At 62.0% G+C, this 19,369-nt stretch overlaps 2 protein-coding genes across 3 annotated transcripts; one reads left to right on the top strand and one right to left on the bottom strand.

Moving 5' to 3' along the window:
• Positions 1 to 604: 604 nt before the first annotated feature.
• Positions 605 to 4,361, bottom strand: LOC140649867 (uncharacterized). Its single transcript, XM_072857691.1, has 3 exons — positions 4,328 to 4,361; positions 2,382 to 2,860; positions 605 to 1,878 (listed from the first exon to the last, which is right to left on the bottom strand). The coding sequence occupies exons 2-3, from the start codon at positions 2,852 to 2,854 to the stop codon at positions 1,725 to 1,727; spliced, it is 627 nt and encodes a 208-aa protein (XP_072713792.1). The 5' UTR covers positions 2,855 to 2,860; positions 4,328 to 4,361; the 3' UTR covers positions 605 to 1,724.
• Positions 4,362 to 5,542: 1,181 nt separating this feature from the next.
• On the top strand, positions 5,543 to 18,877 carry EPHX2 (epoxide hydrolase 2). Of its 2 annotated transcripts, XM_072858172.1 has the most exons (19): positions 5,543 to 5,700; positions 7,061 to 7,145; positions 7,286 to 7,445; positions 8,451 to 8,641; positions 8,765 to 8,887; positions 9,218 to 9,292; positions 9,629 to 9,724; positions 10,025 to 10,103; positions 10,327 to 10,361; positions 10,466 to 10,492; positions 15,402 to 15,487; positions 15,657 to 15,768; positions 16,097 to 16,171; positions 17,058 to 17,103; positions 17,195 to 17,297; positions 17,530 to 17,599; positions 17,678 to 17,758; positions 18,132 to 18,190; positions 18,291 to 18,877. In XM_072858172.1, the coding sequence occupies exons 1-19, from the start codon at positions 5,600 to 5,602 to the stop codon at positions 18,373 to 18,375; spliced, it is 1,689 nt and encodes a 562-aa protein (XP_072714273.1). In that variant the 5' UTR covers positions 5,543 to 5,599; the 3' UTR covers positions 18,376 to 18,877. The 2 variants fall into 2 exon arrangements, with proteins under 2 accessions (XP_072714273.1, XP_072714274.1); XM_072858173.1 differs by lacking the exon at positions 9,629 to 9,724.
• Positions 18,878 to 19,369: the final 492 nt, after the last annotated feature.

The raw sequence follows: 19,369 nt of genomic DNA, 5'->3' as shown, positions 1-19,369 counted from the left end.
CAAACCACCCCTTTTTTTTTTTGAAGCCTGGCAAACCTCCCCCACCCCGGGGAACCACGCTGCAGCCAGCAGTGCGATGCAAAGCCCCATCCCCGTGCCACGGTGCAGAGCCCCGAGCCCATGGCCACGGCCCAAGGCTGCCTGCGAGGCCGAAGGGAGGGTGTTTGGTGTCGGATGGACCCCCGAAGCTGGGGAGATGGGGAGGGGGGGAGATGGAGCGATGAAGGGATGGGGAGCAGCTGAAGATTGCAAGGACTGCTCCAGGAGATCGATCCGGGCCCACCAAAGGCAGGGAATTAGGAAGAAGGATGAGTCGGGTAAGACCGTAGCAAATTAATCAGGAAAAAAAGACAAGCAACATTGATTTTTCTGGGGAGGAAAAATGGAGCTGACTCCTGGGATGGTGGACTGAAGGCTGGGGGGGTGGTGGGAAGCATCGTGGATGCCAGGGGGTCCGTCTCCCTCGCCGGGCTCCTGATTGGGGTCGATGATTTTGGAGGTGGAGGGGCGGCTAACGCTGCAGACAACCTCACCCGTCCTCCTTTTCCCTTAGACAGCAGAGGATGGAGAGAAAACAGACGCAGAGATAATGCTGACGCCTGGCAGAGCGCAATGCATCTTTATTTCACTGCCGGCAGCTCCTGCAGAAGTGCCGCTGCCGCTGCCGGGGGTATTTCTGCCTCTTGCCCATCCTTGGGGTGCACCATGGGAGTATTGGGGTGCCCCGAGCCCCCATGCCGGGGTGGCCCTGGCCATTCCCTCCAGCCTCCCGGGAGAACTCCGGGCTAACAATCACGGGGGGATTTTCTGCCTCCAGCTGTTTTCCCGCTGCCCAAATCTCAGTGGGTTGGGAGCGCTCGAGTTGCCAGCTTCGATTTATTGCCGGGTGGTTCATCTCCAGCCGCTCTCCCGCTGCCTGCCCTGCCCTGTGCAGGCAGGGCAGCCCCATTCCCTCTGCCCTGCCCACCCGGAGGGGACAAACTCCGGACCCAGCCTCCGCCCTTACCACCCCAGGGCCAAAAAGGCTCTTCCAAGCCTGGACAAGGCAATCCCAAGGGCGAAGGATTAACCGGGTCTGGCAGCGGCTCTGCCCACGCTGGGCGGGCGGCGATGCTGCTGGACCACCGGCGAGATGCAGCCGAGCCCCAAAAGAGCTGGGATTAATTTTTAAGACCCTCCAGGAAGCCCCAGGAGCCTGGTTCAGGCAAAGCTCCGGGTGCGATGGCTTAGTTGTTGGCACGGGGGGCTGGCTAGCTGGCAAAAAAGGAAGCCTGTGTGGATAAAGCTCTTCCAGGGAGCATCAAAGGGGTGCAGCGGTCTGCTGGGGATGGGAAGAAGGGTTTTTCCCCGGGGCACGGGGCTGGGCACCCACGGTGGCACCAGGCTTTGCTAGACGAAGGCAGAGGTCCTTGGGATAAATGCATGGAGCACTTGAGGCTGGGGTTACGGGCATCGCGTGTGCAATGGCATCACAGGCGTAACGGCATCGTGTGTGTGACGGCATCGCGTGTGCGATGGCATCGTGCGTGTGACGGCATCACGTAGCGGGCAGCAACCTCCCATCCCCTCCCAGCGCTGCCGGCTCCAGAGCCCAGAGCACTCTGCAAACACCCCGTGCAAAGTCTCAGCTCCCGGGGCCGGGGAGAGGAGCCAGGACACCCCAAAAGCCGTGGAGATGAGCCGGGTCGGGGTCCTACCAGCAAGCAAGGCCATACGCGGGTGTCCTAGGGTTCGGTGGCAGCGGCGGCGTGGGTGGCCGAGCTCTGCAGGCGCCGGCTCAGCTCAGTGTGGAGGCGGCGGGAGGTGGCATCGAGTGTCTGGGCCAGGCGGCTAGTGAGCCGTAGCATGTGGGCCACCATGCGGACACCCTTCCGCAACCTGGGAGGGGGGGAAGAGTGGGCTCAGTGTCCCCTGTGTCCCCAGCAGCCTCCCCGCAGGGGAGCGTGGAAGGTGATGCTGCAGCACTGGGGGTCTCAGAGGGGGTCCCCAACCTGGGAAAGGAGGTACCCCAACTCTTCCATCCTGGTGAACGCTGCTCCGTCATGACGTTGTGGCTCAGCTGCGCTGGGTCACTGGTTTAGGAGTGACAACCCCCCCTCTCCTGACATCCCACCCCCACCCTGCCCTCAGAGGACCCCTCACCGGCCCCGCTGCGGTGGGTTTAGGGCAGGGACACATGCGGGGATGTTAACGGCAGCGCTTTGCTGAGCATCCAAACCCCACGTGCCACCTGAGAGCCACCACGAAGGCTGTGGGACCCCTGGGGACACCGAGACCCCCCTCAGGTGTCCGCAGCCTGGGGCTGGCTCCCACCCATGGAGTTTGGGGCATCAGCTCCATGGAGCATCTCCCCTGGTCCATCCCCTTTCCGTGGCACTTACTTCTCCTTCTTCTCGGCCATCCGTGGGTGATCGGCCTCGGCCACGTGAGCCTCCAGCTCCCTGCGGACATTGTCCAGGCTCTCCTGAAATTCCAGGTTGGCCCCGTGGATGGCGGGCAGCGCCTCGGTGATGATGTCCTGGTAGCGGGTCTGGTTGTCCTCCAGCGTGGCCGCCGTCTCCACGTCCTTCAGGCTGGCCTTGGTGTCCTGCAAGAGGTTCTTGAGGTGATCCAGCTCATCGCGAGAGGCGGAGACGGGTGGCCCACGGGGGCTGCAAGGGCTGGGGGTGTGGAAGGTGATGCCGCAACGCTGGGGATCCCGCAGGGGGTCCCCATCCCGGTCGAGGTGGTACCCCAGCTCCTCCGTCCTGACGCTGGGTGTCACGTCCTCTTCTGGTCCCCCCTGGGTGGTGGTGGGGGGAACGAGGGCACAGAGACCCACCAGCAGGCACCAGCCGGGGCCCCCCGGGACCATGGTGGCCTGCAGGAGCAAAGAGAAATGGGGGGGTCAAGGCTGCGGCTGAGACACCCTCTGAGACCCTTTTGGGTCCCCCCCCCCAATTCACACCAACAAAATCCCCCAAGCAACCTTATTTTTCCATGCATCTCTGCCTGCCAGGCTTTGGGATTTGGGGGGGCCGAACCCCACTCTCCCCACACCATTAAGGATCCCCCACCCTGGGGGGGGGGGGGGGGGGGATCCTTTCTGCACCACCACCCCCCCCAGCACAGCACATGGAGCATAGCAATAGGGAAACTGAGGCACGGAGGGGGTACAGCAAGGGCTGGGGTGAGGCTGATCGTGCCGGGGGGGCAGCTCGTCCCCCCCAGACCCCCTCGGGAGCCATGGAAAAGCAGGAGGCCGCAGTGGGGGGGGGCAGACAATACGGTTCTTTCAAAACCACCGCCGGAAAGCCTTGGCGCCGGGGCTGGGAGAACGGGTGCCAGAGGCTGCCGGCGCGACGGGCGTGGGGGCTGAGGGCTGGGGGGGGTCCCCACGGGCACCCCGCACCCCCCGGGCCAGCCCCGAGCCCCTCGGCAGAGGGAAGGGGGCTCCCATCGGCATCCAAGCTCTGTGCCAGCATCCTGGGGTGCAATGAGCTTCCCAGGTCTCAGGCCAACACCTGGCAGGGGTGGGGGGGTTCATTTTGCAGCGAAGGGTCCCAAAAGGCGGGGGGGGGGGGAGTGGCAGCCGGGGGACCCCCCAGCAGAGACTGCAGCGGTACCGTGGCCCAACCCTGCCACGAGTTGGCCGGGTCTCAGCGGCGTAGCCATGCTGGCATTTTGCTGGCACCGAGGCTGGGTTGTTCCTCCCGGCTCTTCCCACCAGAACAGCAACAGGCCAGCAAAATTCTTCCTTTTCCCCCTCTTTCTTTGCCCCCCCCGCCCCAAAACGCTCCCACCTTTTTGCCAGGGAGAAGCCAGGCTTGGTGTCACGGCGGCTGGGACGTGGGGGGTCCGGTCTCGGTTTGGGGGTGAGCGGAGGGCCTTGTGCCAGAGCTGTCCCTGCCGTGATGGGAGGAGGAAAAACCTTCGCCCGCCGGAGATCGGAGCTGGGTCGGGAGGCAGGGAAGGGGATTTCATCCACCCACGCGGCGCTGGCCCACCGCGGGAGGATGCTGGGGGGTCCCGTCAGGGGTCCCGGGGACAGCGGGGGGTCGGGAACGAGGGATGGGGGACACTGAGCCCCGGCAGCGGGACGCTGCCCATAAATGCATGGCTTATCTGGGCTTGAGCCCCCCTAAAATAACTCTACCCCCTCCCCGATAGCCATCCCAGCAAGGAACAGCCCCCCAGCTCCGCTGCACTGTGCAGGGGGGGCAGTTACCCCCTCCCCGGCTCCCCCCTCCTCCCACCCCTTGTTTTGCAGGCGGGGAAACTGAGGCAGGGGGCTGGGGTTGCCTGCGAAACCGCTGCCGAGCCCTCCCGCTCCCCCTGCCCTGCTCACCGCTCGGCGACGCGGCTGTCCCGCCACGGCACTGCCGGCGGCTCCCCGAGGCGGGGCCGGCCCACGCACACGCGTGACCACGGCCACGGGCCTGCCGTGTCCGGCAGCGAGCGGGCGGTGCTGCCGGGGATGGTTTGGGGGGCACGGGGAGGGGTCGTGCGTCCCCCCTGGGTCTGCTTCTCCAGGGGATTTCAGGATTGCTGAAATGGCCGGGCGGCATGCACGCGTGTGCACGTATGTGCTTGGCATGCAGGCGTGTGCTGAGCGTGCACGTACATGCCGGGTGCCCACACACCTGCGTGGCGGTGCAGAGCCGTGCTCAGCGGTGCTTGCACACGCTTGGCAGTGCACACGCAGCCGCGGTGTGCGTACGCGTGCTCGGAGACGCACACGTGTGCTTAACGGCGCACACGCATCCTCAGCAACGCGCCTGCTGGTGCGCGTACACGCACGCATCTTTCGCATATGCGCGCGCGTGCGTGCGTGCGTGTGTTTTCGTGCGTGTCTGTGTTTCTGTGCATGCGTGAGCACGTGCATGTCTGCCTGTGCGTGTGTACGTATACGCGTGCACGCGTGCAGGCCTGCACGCGTGCACGCTGTGCGTAGGAGCGCGTATATGTCTGCACGTGTTCCTGCATGTATGCAGGCATCTGCGTGTGCATCTGTGTGCGCGTGAACGTGTGTGCACGCACGTGTGTGTACATGTGCGTGCACACGCGTGTGCACACCTGCAGCACGTGGCCAGCCCTGCCTGTGCACCCCGGCACCCATTAGGCTGCTCAGAGTTGGGTGCGGGCAGGTTGGGTCAGCGGGTGCTGCTGCACCCTGGGGTGCTGCGGGAGCTGAGGGGGGGGCCCGGGCCCCCCGTTAATGGGAGAAAACGCGATGAGGGGCAAAACCCCGGGGAGCCGCGGCGGGGAGTGGGTGGAGAGGCGGGCACCCACGGGCGCCCACAGCAGCGGGGGGCCGGTGGGCTGCCACCCACAGACGTGGGGACCGGGGTTCCCACAGCCCCACGGGACCGGGAGGGTGCTGGTGGGACGGCGGGGGGTGTCGCCCGTGCAGGGGTGCGGTACGGGGGGGTCCCAGGCGTCCGGGAGGGCACCCTCCGTGACAGGCGCCGAACGGCGGCGCTAGGACCCAGCGCGGCGTCCAGGCAGGGGGCGGGGCGAGGCGGCGGGGGCGGGGCCTGCGGGGCGGCGGAGGGGCCTCAGCGCTGGCGGCGGCGGGGCCGCGGGTTCGAGCCCGGGTGCCGGCGGCGGTGGGGCGGCCATGGCGCGGCGGGCCGTGTTGTTCGACCTTGGCGGTGTGCTCTTCGGGCCCGGCCTGCAGCACTTCCTGGGCTCCTGCGAGCGGGACTGCGGTCTGCCCAGGTACGGCCTGGCCCCGCTCAACCCGGCCCGGCCCGGCCCGGCCCGGCGCTACTCGTCCGCCCGCGCCTCGGCGAGTCGCCGCTCGGCCGGAGACTCGTAGGGACGAGGCGACAATACTGTGTGTGCGGCTGCCGCCCGCGCGGGGTGTGCGCGGCTGGGGCCCTCCTAGCAGCAGGACAGGGCTGGGTGTGGGGTGCAGGCTGGGGACCCCCTGTCCGGGACGTGGGGTGCAAGTTGAGGTCCCTGTGTGTATATGGGGTGCAGCCTGGCGACCTCCTGCCTCGATGTGGGGTGCAGGCTGGGGGGAACCCTGTCCTGGGTGTGTGGTGCAGCCTCAGAGCACGGGGGGTCCTGTCCTGGATGTGGGGTGCAGATCAGCTGTTAAAACTAATCCCCAAAGAGGCAGGATTGCCACAGAGGACGTTGGCAGAAGTGGTAAGAAAAGTGACTAATAATTCATCAAGCAGGATAATTAATTAAGGCTGTCCCTGCCCCGGCGCTGAGACCTGACACAACTCAGTGCACGAGCCGGAGCTGATGAAACCCAAAGCATCGGACCCCCGAGCAGGTCCCAAACAGCCTCTCGAGTCCTGGTGAACCCTTTGCCCCGTTTAATACGGGGTGTTTGGGGATTAGTAATCCCAAAAGCTCCCAAACACGAGTCGAACAGGTTCTGTCTGTTTGCATCGCCCAACACCTCGGGATCTCCCAGCAGCGCGTGGGTGTTTAAAAAAAAAAAAAAAGCAGGGAGTTAAAAAAAGAATAAAATATTAAATAACTAAATGCTGGAGGACGTGGAGCAGATGGAGCAATAAATTCTCAGATTATCAGGCCATCAAACATTTTTTTGCTCTGCTTTATATTAAAAAGTGACAGCAATGCTGCTGGAACAGGTAAAGCTGCTTTATTTTTAACCGAGCTGCATTTTTATCGACTCGGAGGAGAGCTTTGTCCTAAAGCCCGTCGCTGTAATCTTGTTTTATTGCCGCCCGAGAAGGCCTTTTGTGATCTTGTGATAGGGGCAAATTATTTTCCCTGAGCTACAGCTTACAGAATACCTCGCTCTTCGCATTTTTTTTTAATTTTTTTGTTGTTGTTCCTGGCAAAACTCCCTCCTCGTCTATCTGCAGGGCGAAGTAATTGAGCTGCCAGCAGAAATAAATGGGCAGCGATCCCCCGGTCCTGTAATGAAGCGATGCTCCGGTCCCGGGTGATGATGGAGGAGGGAGTGGGACCGGTTTACGCAGCCGGCGGGAGCTCGGTATCCCCGGCACAGAGCATCCCCCTCCCCATAGCGCACCCCAACACCCCCCCGGTATCGGGGTCCCCCCCGGCTGACCTCTCCTCCTTTACCTGGCAGGAATTTCTTGCAAAAAGTCATGTTTGCTGGCGGCTCCGACAATCCTTGTGCCAAAGCGATGAGAGGACAGATCACCCTGTCCCAGGTGAGCCCTCGGGGACCAGCCGTGGAGCACCGCTGGCGGCTCGGATGGGGCTCGGGAAGGAGCTGAGGGGAGCAGGCTCCAGGATGGGCCGTGCTTTATTTTTGGGGGGTCTATTGAATGACCGCGGGGGTGTTTTCCAGCTCTTTTTGGAGATGGAAGAAGGCTGCAGGCAACACGCCTCCGCCTCGGGCATCACCCTGCCACCCACCTTCTCTGCCGCCCGAGCCTTCGAGGAGATGGCGGCCAAGGGGACGGTCAATGCCCCCCTTCTGCGGGCAGCGAGGGTGCTGCGGAGGAACGGTGGGTGCTGGCGGGCTTTTGGGCAAGGGGTGCTGGAGTAAGGCTGCTGCTCCCCTCCCGGCAGGCGCCATGGGGGTCCCTGGTCGGTCCCACCACGAGGTCCTGGTCGGCCCCACCACGAGGTCCTGGTCGGCCCCACCATGAGGTCTTGGTCGGTCCCACCATGAGGTCCTGGTCAGTCCCACCATGGAGGTCCCTGGTCAGTCCCACCACGAGGTCCTGGTCGGTCCCACCACAAGGTCCTGGTCAGTCCCACCATGGAGGTCCCTGGTCAGTCCCACCATGGAGGTCCCTGGTCGGTCCCACCATGAGGTCCTGGTTGGTCCCACCACAAGGTGTTGGTCGGTCCCACCACGAGGTGTTGGTCGGTCCCACCACGAGGTCCTGGTCAGTCCCACCATGGAGGTCCCTGGTCGGTCCCACCATGGAGGTCCCTGGTCGGTCCCACCACGAGGTGTTGGTCGGTCTCACCACGAGGTGTTGGTCGGTCTCACCACGAGGTGTTGGTCGGTCCCACCACGAGGTGTTGGTCGGTCCCACCACGAGGTCCCGGTCAGTCCCACCACGAGGTCCCTGCTTGGTCCCTCATCATCATCTGAGCACTCTCCTGGCGTCACCTCTCAGCATCCTCTAATTAGATATCCTGAGCCCTGGTATCCATCAGACATGTTACCACCCAGACAGCAATTAGCAGGAGGCCGTAGCCCTTCGCCCCGCAGCGTGGCCGGTCCATCAGCTCAGTCCTCAGCATCTCGGTGTGCCCAAGCTTGCGTTCACGTCCTGCCTGCCTTGGGAGGGTTGAGCCTTGCTTTCCTGGAATTACAAATTGGGCATAAAGTCCTGCTGAGCATCCTTTTGTCTGCTGCTGGGGTGTCCTGGTCTGGGCAGAGCCTTGCAAATGGGGGATTTTAGGTCGGGAAGGTGTGAGAAACGTGGCTGGGGAGGGGAGGTGAAATCAAACGCTTGCAGGAGAGCTGGAGTGGGAAAACCAGTGCTCTTCCCTAGGATTTAAGACCTGTGTCCTCACCAACAACTGGGTGGACGACAGCACCGGGCGGCTCTTCACGGCCACGCTGATGAACCTGCTGCACCGTCACTTCGACCTGGTGATCGAGTCCTGCCGGCTCGGAGCACAGAAGCCGGATCCCGAGATCTACACCTACACCCTGAATGTGCTGCAGGCGAAGCCGCAGGAGGTATCACCATCACCCTAAAAACAGGGCACGGGGGGTCCCTCCAAGCACCCAGAGTCCTTGGCCAAACCCAGCGGCCGCCCTTCCCCGGGGTGCTGAGCCTGGCTCTCGCTGGTGTATCTCCAGGTCATCCTCCTGGACAACATCGGGGAGAACCTGAAGCCGGCTCGGGAGATGGGCATGGCCACCATCCTCGTCAGGGACACCGAAACCGTCCTGAAGGAGCTGGAGGAGCTCTCGGGTGTCCAGGCACGTAGTGGTGGTCTGGGTCCTCTCCGTCCCCTGCTCTCCTGGGGATCCTGGACCGGTTCTGCAGAGCCAGCAGGGATGGGCTCAGGCTTCTGGGTCTTGCCGTGATGCGGTGCTGGTGCAGGACTTGCGGGTGGCTTTGGAAACGAATGGGATGGGGGCTGTGGTTTCCCGCAAACCCTGCCCACCCCCTGATAACCTCATCCCCTGCACCTACTGAGCCGTGTCCATCTCAAACACATGGATGTCCCACCAGCAGCAGGGTGGTGGGGATGTCCCGTGGAGCTCCAGGCTTGCTCAGGAGCTCACCCTGTGCTCCTCACCCCACAGCTTCTCGCCCAAGAAGAGCCACTGCCGACTGCGTGTGATCCATCCGACGTGACCCACGGATACGTGCCCATCCGTGTAGGGAGAAGGGCACTGCCTCGGTGACAAGCTGTCCCCGGGCTTGGCAGGGCTTGGGGAGGCTGTTGAGCCCCATGCGAGCATCTGCCAGGCAAGGGGTGGCTTGTTGGGTTGTCCACCCTCCTGCATGGGCTGCTTTGGGTGGGGGATGCTGAGCTGCCCCATCGTCAAGGTCTTCTCCATCCACCCCAGGGGCCAAAATGTGCTCGTGTGGCTCCGGGATGCAGGGCTGGAGGGGGTGGTGGGCTCCCGTGCCTGGTGGCCAAGGGTGGGTGGAGGGTTGGGGGGGTGAAGCCATGCTAGCCGCAGCTGGCAAGGGCTCTCTGTCCCTTCCAGCCCGGCATCCAGCTGCACTTCGTGGAAATGGGGCACGGCCCCGTCGTCCTTCTCTGCCATGGCTTCCCCGAGTCCTGGCTCTCCTGGCGCTACCAGGTGATGGAGGAGGCTGGACCACGGGGGCTGGTGGTGGGATGCTGGAGTGCAGTGGAAAGGGGTTCATGGCCACCACTCCTGGGGGGTCCCTGGGCTGTCCCACCACCCTGCCTTGAGCCTTGGGGGACACCGGACACAGCCCAGGAGTGTTCCCCACCCTGCAGCCCCACCAGCCTGCGTCTGCCCTCCTTGGGGACATCTCTGGGCACGCTGGCGTGGGCAGATGCAGGATGGGTGATGGCAACAGGAGGGAGTGGGGTCTGGGGGTCTCTGCATCCTTCCTGCTGTTTTCCCTCCTAGATCCCAGCTTTGGCTGATGCTGGCTTCAGGGTGATCGCTCTGGAGATGAAGGGCTATGGGGAGTCCACAGCCCCGCTGGGTGAGCTGGGCTTGCCGGGGCGTAGCGGGGGACGGGGTCGTACGGGGCTGGAGCTGCCAACCCCAAGGCCAAGACCCAGGAGGAGACGGATGGAGGAGTCTTCTCCCGGGGGGGGTGGAAGCTGTCCTGCTCCTCCTGCAGCCCCGGCAGCTCAGATGGGTGCAAAATACATCCTTAGAAACATATGGATGTTAAAATGATGGTGATTATGTCTTTCGTGCAGATGTAAAAGAATATTCCCAGGAGCAGATATGCAAGGTGAGGAGCTGCAGGGCACAGACGCGGGGCAGGACGAGTGCGGCGTGGGCTGGTAGGGCATGGTCCCGGGCAGGATCTGACCCCTTCTTTCCTCCCTTCCCCAGGACCTGGTGGTTTTCCTGGACAAACTGGTGAGGAGCTCCCCACGATGGGTCCCTCCTTCTTGGCAAGGTTTGGGTGTGTGTGTCCCCCGCTGCCCTTCGCTTTTTCCTTCCCACGCAGGGACAGCTGAGCTTCTCAGTGACTTTGTCCCACGCAGGAAGAGCTGAGCTCCCCGGTAACTTTGGTCCAAAACCCTTGGGGTAGCACAAACCCCTTCTTTGTGTTCCCCATGGATGGGATTTTAGGGATGGGGATGTTCGTACAACCCATTGCCAGTGGGGAGAACCCATCCTTGGGAGGGTCTCCAGCTCTGCGTCACCTTCTCCTGGACCTTGTGTCCTTGCTGAGGATGGGGAGATGGGCTGGTGGCATCCATGGCTCGGCAGGGTTTTGGTAAGGCAGCGAGGTACTTCCAGCGAGATCTCGGCATCTGATCCACTTGGGTTTGGGAGCCCGGGTTTAATTCCCATCCCAGCGAGGGGATGGTGTTGATTTCTGCATCTTTTAAAAGAGATGGAATGGAGGGGAAGAAGGCGCAGCCTGCAAATCACAGAATCACAGAATTGTTTAGGTTGGAAAAGACCCTTAAGATCATTGAGTCCAACCATTAACCCAACACTGCCAAGCCCACCACTACACCATGGCCCTAAGCACCTCATCCAAACGGCTTTTAAATACCCCCAGGGATGGTGACTCCACCACTGCCCTGGGCAGCCTGTTCCAGTGCTGGACAACCCTTTCCATGAAGTAAAATTTCCCAATATCCCATCTAAACCTCCCCTGGCGCAACTTGAGGCCATTTCCTCTCGTCCTATCACTTGTTACCTGGGAGAAGAGACCGACCCCACCTCTCTACACCCTCCTCTCAGGCAGTTGTAGGGAGCGATGAGGTCTCCCCTCAGCCTCCTCTTCTCCAGGCTCAACACCCCCAGGTCCCTCAGCCGCTCCCCATCAGCCTTGTGCTCCAGACCCTTCCCCAGCTCCGTTGCCCTTCTCTGGACACGCTCCAGCCCCTCCATGTCTCTCTTGGAGTGAGGGGCCCAACACTGAACACAGCATTCGAGGTGCGGCCTCACCAGTGCCGAGTACAGGGGACGATCACTGCCCCAGTCCTGCTGGCCACACTATTCCTGATACAAGCCAGGATGCCATTGGCTTTCTTGGCCACCTGGGCACACTGCTGGCTCATATTCAGGCGGCTGTTGACCAACACCCCCAGGTCCTTTTCCACCAGGCACTTTCCAGCCACTCTTCCCCCAGCCTGCAGCGTTGCATGGGGTTGCTGTGACCCAAGTGCAGGACCCAGCACTTGGCCTTGTTGAACCTCACACACTCGGCCTCAGCCCATCGACCCAGCCTGTCCAGGCCCCTCTGCAGAGCTTCCTACCCTCAGGAGATCAACACTCCCACCCAACTTGGTGTCATCTGCAAACTGACTGAGGGTGCGCTCGATCCCCTCGTCCAGATCATTGATAAAGACATTAAACAGGAGTGGCCCCAACACAGCCCTGGGGACACCGCTTGTGACCGGCTGCCAACTGGAGTAATCTCCATTCCCCACCACTCTCTGGGCCCGGCCATCCAGCCAGTTCTTTACCCAGCGAAGAGGACACCCGTCCCAGCCATGAGCAGCCAGTTTCTCCAGGAGAATGCTGTGGGGAACCGTGTCGAAGGCTTCACTGAAGTCTAGACAGACAACGTCCACAGCCTTCCCTCATCCACTAGGCAGGTCACCTTGTAGAAGGAGATCAGGTTGGTCAAGCAGGCCCTGCCTTTCCTGAACCCGTGCTGGCTGGGTTGATCCCTTGGTTATCCTCTACATGCCGTGTGACGGCACTCGGGATGATCTGCTCCCTCAGCTTCCCCGGCACCTTCCCCAGGTTCCCCGGGTCCTCCTCCCGGCCCTTCTTGTAGACGGGCGTCACATTTGCTAACCTCCAGTCAGCTGGGACCTCCCCGGTGAGCCAGGACTGCTGGTAAAGGATGGAAAGGGGCTTGGTGAGCGCTTCTGCCAGTCCCTTCAGTACTCGGGTGGATCTCATCAGGCCCCGTAGACTTGTGAGTGTCTAAGTGGTGCGGCAGGTCACTGACCATTGCCCCCTGGATTATGGGGGCTCCATTCTGGTCCCCGTCCCTGTCTTCCGACTCGGGGGGTTGGGTACCCAGAGAACAACTGGCCCTGCTATTACAGACTGAGGCAAAGAAGGCATTAAGAACCTCAGCCTTTTCCTCATCCTTGGTCACTGTGTTCCCTCCCCCATCTACTAGGGGCTGGAGATTCTCCTGAGCTCCCCTTTTGCTGCTAATGTGTTTGAAGTATTTTTTGTTGTCTTTTACGGCAGTAGCCAGATTGAGCTCTAGCTCAGCTTTGGCCCTTCTAATTTTCTCCCTGCACAGCCTCGCTACACCTTTGTAGTCCTCCTGAGTTGCCTGCCCCTTCTTCCAGAGGTCATAGACTCCCCTCTTTTTCCCGAGTTCCAGCCAAAGCTCTCTATTCAGCCAGGCCGGTCTTCTTCCCCGCCGGCTCGTCTTTCGGCACCTGGGGACAGCCTGCTCTTGTGCCTTTAGGACTTCTCCTTGAAGAATGTCCAGCCTTCCTGGACCCCTTGGCCCTTTAGGGCTGCCTCCCAGGGGACTCTCTCGCCCAGTCTCCTAAACAGGCCAAAGTCTGCCCTCCGGAAGTCTAAGGTGGCAGTTCTGCTGACGCCCCTCGCCGCTTCTCCACGTATCAAAAACTCCATCATTTCGTGATCGCTCTGCCCAAGACGGCCTCCAGCCATCACATGGCTCACAAGTCCTTCTCTGTTCACCAACAAGAGGTCCAGCGGGGCCCCTTCCCCAGTTGGCTCCCTCACCAGCTGTGTCAGGAAGGTCTCCGCCACAGACTCCAGGAACCTCCTCGACTGTCTCCTCTCTGCTGTATTGCATTTCCAGCAGACAGCCGGTAGGTTGAAGTCCCCCACAAGAACAAGGGCTAGCGATCGTGAGGCTTCTCCCAGCTGCGTATAGAATAGTTCATCAGTCTCCTCATCCTGCTTGGGTGGTCTGTAACAGACTCCCACCATGATATCTGCCTTGTTGGCCTTCCCCCTGATTCTTACCCATAGACACTCCACCCTCTCGTCACCATCATCGAGCTCTAAACTATCCAGACACTCCCTGACGTATAGGGCTACCCCACCGCCTCTCCTGCCTCGCCTGTCCCTCCTGAAGAGTGTATAGCCATCCATCACCGCACTCCAGTTGTGCGAGTCATCCCACCGTGTTTCCGTGATGGCAACCATATCATCGTTCTCCTCATGTACAATGGCTTCCAACTCCTCCTGCTTGTTGCCCATGCTGCGTGCCATGGTGTAGAGGCACTTCAGCTGGGCTGTCGTCCGTGTCTCCTTCACAGAGGAACACCCCTTATGGGCTTTGAGGGGTTTCACTGGCATTTCCCTCTTGGCTCCTATTGCCTCCGTATCCCCGAGCTCAACTCTGTTCAGCTTCAGCCGTGCCCCAGCGTACCCCGCACATCTCAGAGACACCTGAAATCTCAAATGCCAACATCTCCAGGGCTTTTTCCTTGAGAAATGGCTTCTAAGGGAGCAAGTCCTTCAAAAAGCACAGCGCTAAAAAAAAAAAATAAGAAACAAGGGGGGAAAAAAAAGCCCTTGAGGTTTTGCAAGGGCTCCTTGTGCGAGGAGCCGTGGTGGTTTTGTGCCGGCATCAGAGCAGGGATGGGTTTTCGGGAGGGGACCAAGCCGGGCGTCACGGGGGTTGCAGCTCCAGTTTGGTGCCGAGCAGGCGAGGAGAAATCACTGGGATTTTTTTTGCTGGGGAATTGCCTTCACGCTGGATTAAAAATGATAAGGAAAATAGATAGAACAGTGCCCGTTGGTGTGCAGCCTGACAAGTGGGTGGGCACCCAGTTTTGCATCGCGGTGAGCTCGGTAGATGGGATGCGAGGTCGCGGCATCCCGTATGGATGGGACTTCGGTTTTCCTTGCTCCTCCGCTACCGTCGGGACCCATCCGGCTCCTCTCCCTGCCCCGTGGGCTCCTTCTCCCTCCCCTGGGACCACCCGGTGGAGTCTGGGGAAGATCAATGATTTCATGAAGCTTCCTATGTTGGGAGAGCCCATTTCTGGGATGCAGAAGATGCGGAGCAGTCCAGGAGCTGGCACGGTGATGGCCAGGGATGGTGGAATGAAACCCCCCAGCACCAGGGGGACCCGCTCAGCCCCACATCGGAGGTGGGAGCTGCCAGGAGCCCCCCCAAACCTCTGCCCCCCTTGGGGGGTCTCAGATGCTGGGTTTCGCGCTGTCGGACGAGCTGCATCCGCCGGGAGGGAACTTTAATTACGCTTCTAAATATCAGCTAATTATGAACCAGCTGCTACATTGTCAGGAGCGCGGGTTTTAATTGGATTTATTTGTAGGTGCCCAGAGGGGTCGGGAAGTGGGAATGGAGCGGGGGGGGAATGATGAGCTCGGTGTGCCCGGCTCCGGGCAGGATCCGGCCAGCCCTGGGGAATGCCGAGAGCCCCTTCCCAGAGGGGCTGGGGATTTATTCGGCCGCGCCGATACCGAGACGTTCCCCGTGCGATAGCAGCGGTGGGGGGGGACCCATACGGGTGATCCCAGGGGACAAGCAGCCTCCAGACATGTTTTTGGTGGATAATATCGAACCCCTTTCATCTGGAGGGCTCAGGTACTTGAAATGTTTAATTAAGTCGGAGCAAAATTGCTCCGGGTGATCAGGTAACGCTTGTTCCTTGGGGGGGGGGGGGGGAAAGGAAAATATTGCTGTTTTCTGATCTCTTTGCTGCTTCGGAGGAAGGCAAATCTCCTCTCTCACCTGCTGATCGCTCTCGGGTGCTGCTTTCGGGGAGGATTTCAAGGTGCTCCCCGGGGTGCGGCTGCGGGGGCACGCTGACGGACCCCCTCCCCGCAGGGCATCCCGCAGACCGTGCTGGTGGGCCACGACTGGGGCGGTGCCGTGGTCTGGAACATGGCTCTCTTCTACCCCGAGAGGGTGAGGTGGGTCCGTGCCACGCGTGTGGCTCCTTGGGGACCGGTCCTACCCCCCCCGGTCCCTCCAAGACACCCTGGATCCTGCCCTCTCGAGTCCCGTCCCCCCCCCGCAGCAAAGCCTGGGCACCCCAAATCCGGGAGCGATGCTGACTCTGCCCTCCCCACGATGTCCCAGAGCTGTGGCCTCGCTGAACACCCCGTACCGACCCGCCAACCCCGCTGTGGACATCGTGGAGAAGATGAAAACCTATCCCACCTTTGATTACCAGTTCTACTTCCAGGAGCCGGTGAGTCCGGGACCACAATTTTTACCCTCCACCCCTCTTTTGGGGCTTAACCCCCCCACCCGAGTATGGGGACGTGCCCATGTCGGGGTCCGCAGCTCATGGCTGGGCACCCCATAGCCAGGGTGCCACGCTCTGGGGCTCTCGCTGTCACCCCAGCTGCAAATGGCTTGTGGTCCCCCTGCCAGACCTTGTTCCCATGCTGAACTCTGCAAAAAAACCATCCCCAGCCTCCACCCGAGCCCCGATGAGCGGCAGGATCCGGCCCCGGGGTGGGTCGGGTCCCTGGGGAGGGTCGACATCACCTGCGGCGCTTCCTCCCCCCGTGCAGGGCGTTGCAGAAGCGGAACTCGAGAAGGACGTCGGCCGGACCCTGAAGATCCTGATCCGCTCCACGCGCCGGGGGGTAGGTGTGGGGCTGAGGATGGACCTGGGGTGGGAGCAGAGGGGCTTCACAGCCTGATGTCCTCTCCAAGCCCTGCTTAGCCTTGTTGGGGTTCTGCCTGTGGCTCCCTCTCCCCTTCCACCTCACCTGTGCCGGGAGCCAAAAGCTTCAGGGATGGCTTTGCAGTGGCCCACAGTGACCCTCAGGCGTGTCCCACCCTGCATCTGTCATCCTTTTGCTGCCTGTCTGCAGTAAAGCCTGCATTCAGTCAGCCATCAGTAGGGCCCAGAGTGAACGCATCCTTGTGAGCAGTGGCGCAGGGCCCGTACCTCTTTAGGACTCAAAACTGACCCTGAGTAGGGATTGAGAAGACCTCTAGAAAGCCGTGCTGCCTGGGGAGAGACAGCCCAGCCCGGCGAACAGCAGATTTGCAGGGTGACTGTCGGCACAGCCTGGCAGAGGCTCCCGCTCTCCCTCTGCCCTTGCAGTGCCAGGGCTGCTCGCTTCCTTAACCCCTGCAAAAGTCAACATCTCGCTTCAGGGTGAAAAACCTTCGCGGTTTAAAATAACAGTGCCCCGGGAGCGTGCGGGAGCCGCGCCACGCCGGCGGCATCCTTCTGCCGGCCACGCTGGCTGCTCTCGGCTCCGCAGCCCGGGGCTGCGCCGTCGGTTCCTGCATCCCTCGGGATGCAGCGATGCTCGGTGCCAGCTCCCAGCTCTGCAGCCCGGGGCTGCGTGGTCAGTTCCTGCATCCCATGGGATGCAGCGATGCTGGATGCTGGCTCCCGGCGAGGAGGGGCATGGAGCCCCAAGACAGCCTGGCAGCCACGGGGAGCCCCCCGGGGATGGGCTTCCCCCCCGGGCACGGTGCTGCTCCCTGCCTGCCCTTGCTCCCCTCTCTCCGCAGGATCGCCTGCCCTTCGCGCTCAACTTCCACGGGGTCCGGGAGCGAGGTAAGGAGGGAGACCTCGCTGTGGGGTGGGGATGCCACGGGTGGGATGCCACGGGTGGGACGTGGCAGCAGTGCTGTGCCTCTTGTTGCAGGGGGGCTGCTGGTGGGCTTCCCAGAAGACCCCCCTGCCAGCCAGATCCTGCACGGCCCCGAGCTGCAGTACTACATCCAGCGCTTCGAGAAATCCGGCTTCAGGTAGGGCCAGGAGCCCGGGGGCCTGGTGGGGTACCCCCCTCCCCCCCACAGAAGGGGGACCCCCAAACCCACCGAGGCCTTGCTTTATAACCCCAAGAAGGGGCGAGGCTGGCGGGGGAAGGCTGCTTTCCCCTTGCAGGCTCTTCCCGTGCCGTGGGCAGTGGGATGGTCCCCGCGGTGGTGTCGGCAGGAGCTGAGTCCCAGCATCTCCGTTCCACCCCCTTTCTCCCAGTGGCCCCTTGAACTGGTACCGCAACATGCGACCCAACTGGCGCTGGGCACTCTCTGCCAAGGACAGGAAGGTGGGGACTGATCCTGTCCCGTGGGCAGCATTTGGAGACCCAGCACCTTCCCCACCTCGTCACCTGTGTCCCCTATAGATCACAATGCCAGCGCTGATGGTCACAGCCGGGAAGGACGTGGTGCTGCATCCCAGCATGAGCAGGGGCATGGAGGAGTGGGTAAGCCCGCGTGGTCCCGTCCCACCCCAGCCCGCACCGGCGTGCACCGACGCCATCCCGCTTCCATAAGATCCCACCACGGGAGAGCCCTGGGGCAGGTGCCATCCTGCCAAGACGGGCTGGATTTGGCCCAGATACGGGGGGACATATCCCCAGATATGGGGACGTCACTTGAGAAGGGGGGGACAGGCTGATACAGGGAGGGGGGCAGAGGGGGGGCGTTTGCCACATGCAGCAGGCAGGAGGGGATTTGCTCTTGCCAAAAGGGAGAGCTGGGGATGCAGGGGCAGCCCGGGGTGGGCTCTGCCGATGCCAAACGTGCCGGATCCCGGTACAAACCAACCCCTTTCCACTCTCCCCCATCCCTCCGTAGATTCCGCAGCTGCGCCGGGAGCACATGGAGGAGTGCGGGCACTGGACGCAGATGGAGAGGTACGACGGCCGGCATGCACGGCCTCGCTCCATGGGAGCCGGGCTCCCCCGTCTCCCCGGGGATGCCGGCTCCCACCCCAGCCCTGTGCCGTGCCCCCAGGCCGACGGCGCTGAACAGGATCCTGGTGGAGTGGCTGGAGGGGCTCCCCCCCGACACCCCCCTGCCCAAGATCTGCAGGCTGTGAGCAGGACCGGAGCAGGACCCCCTGCCCTGTGCCTGCCCTGCTCCCCGGGGTGATTTTGCCTTTTAGAGTTTGATTTTTGCCTTTAGGGTTTGATTTTTGCCTTTAGGGGTTGATTTGTATTTTCGGGGGGGGGGGGTTGATGGGTGGAAGCGATGGGTGAGCCAGGGCCGGGAGGAGGAGGGTGGCACAGAACATTGCTCCTGCTTTGTGCAGCTAAAAGGGTCCTGGTGAGCTCTCATGGAGATCCCAGGGTGCTGGGAGATGGTTTGGGGCTGGACCCATCCTCGTGCCGTGGCAGGGGCTGCATCGGGGCTGCCACATCACCCTGACCCCATCCCAGGGGCTTCCCTCGCTCGGGGGGGTTTGGCCGGAGGGTCCCGGGTTGGGGCTGCTCATGCCGTGCGGTTGGTTTCGGTCTGGAGGTTTTAATGCACTAATAATAATTAATGCTGCCCGAGAAATCGCCTTCTGCCTTGTAACGTTGAGAAATAAAGCACAAAGTGACCCGAGCACCTCGGCTCTCCCCGTGGTCCTTAGGGTGCGGGTTCACGCAGCATCTCGCTGCCTCTTCCCCTCCTCCCCGTGGCCCATCCCCGTGGTGCCAGGGCTCAGCTCCTGCCTGCAGCCACCTTCCCTTGAGCTCCCGGCCCTTCTCCTGGCCCCAGCAGACGCTATAAACAGACATCCGGGACGGCGTAGGGATTTGGGCAAACACGCTTGGTATTTCCCCCCCCAGACTCTCTGCAGCCCTCAACTATTTTCATCTGGGGCTTTGCGGTTTGTCTGTCTGCATCCCTCCTCCCAGCCCTTCCCCGCTCTGCCAGCGAGCCCACGGGAATGTTTTGCATCCCGATTCATCCCTGAAAAAGGAGCTGCGTGGATTTGGGTTGGAGGGGGGAGAGAAAAACCCAGCTCCTGTTGGGTTTAAACCTGCTCCCTCCAGCCCGGAGTTATCCATAACCCTGGCCGTCGTCCTCCCCAGGTTCGCTGGCAG

This window comes from Ciconia boyciana, chromosome 3 (genome assembly GCF_034638445.1).
Source record: "Ciconia boyciana chromosome 3, ASM3463844v1, whole genome shotgun sequence".
Lineage (NCBI taxonomy): Eukaryota > Metazoa > Chordata > Aves > Ciconiiformes > Ciconiidae > Ciconia > Ciconia boyciana.
Note: the sequence above shows the minus strand (reverse complement) of the source record. Positions and strands in the feature narration are given on the sequence as shown.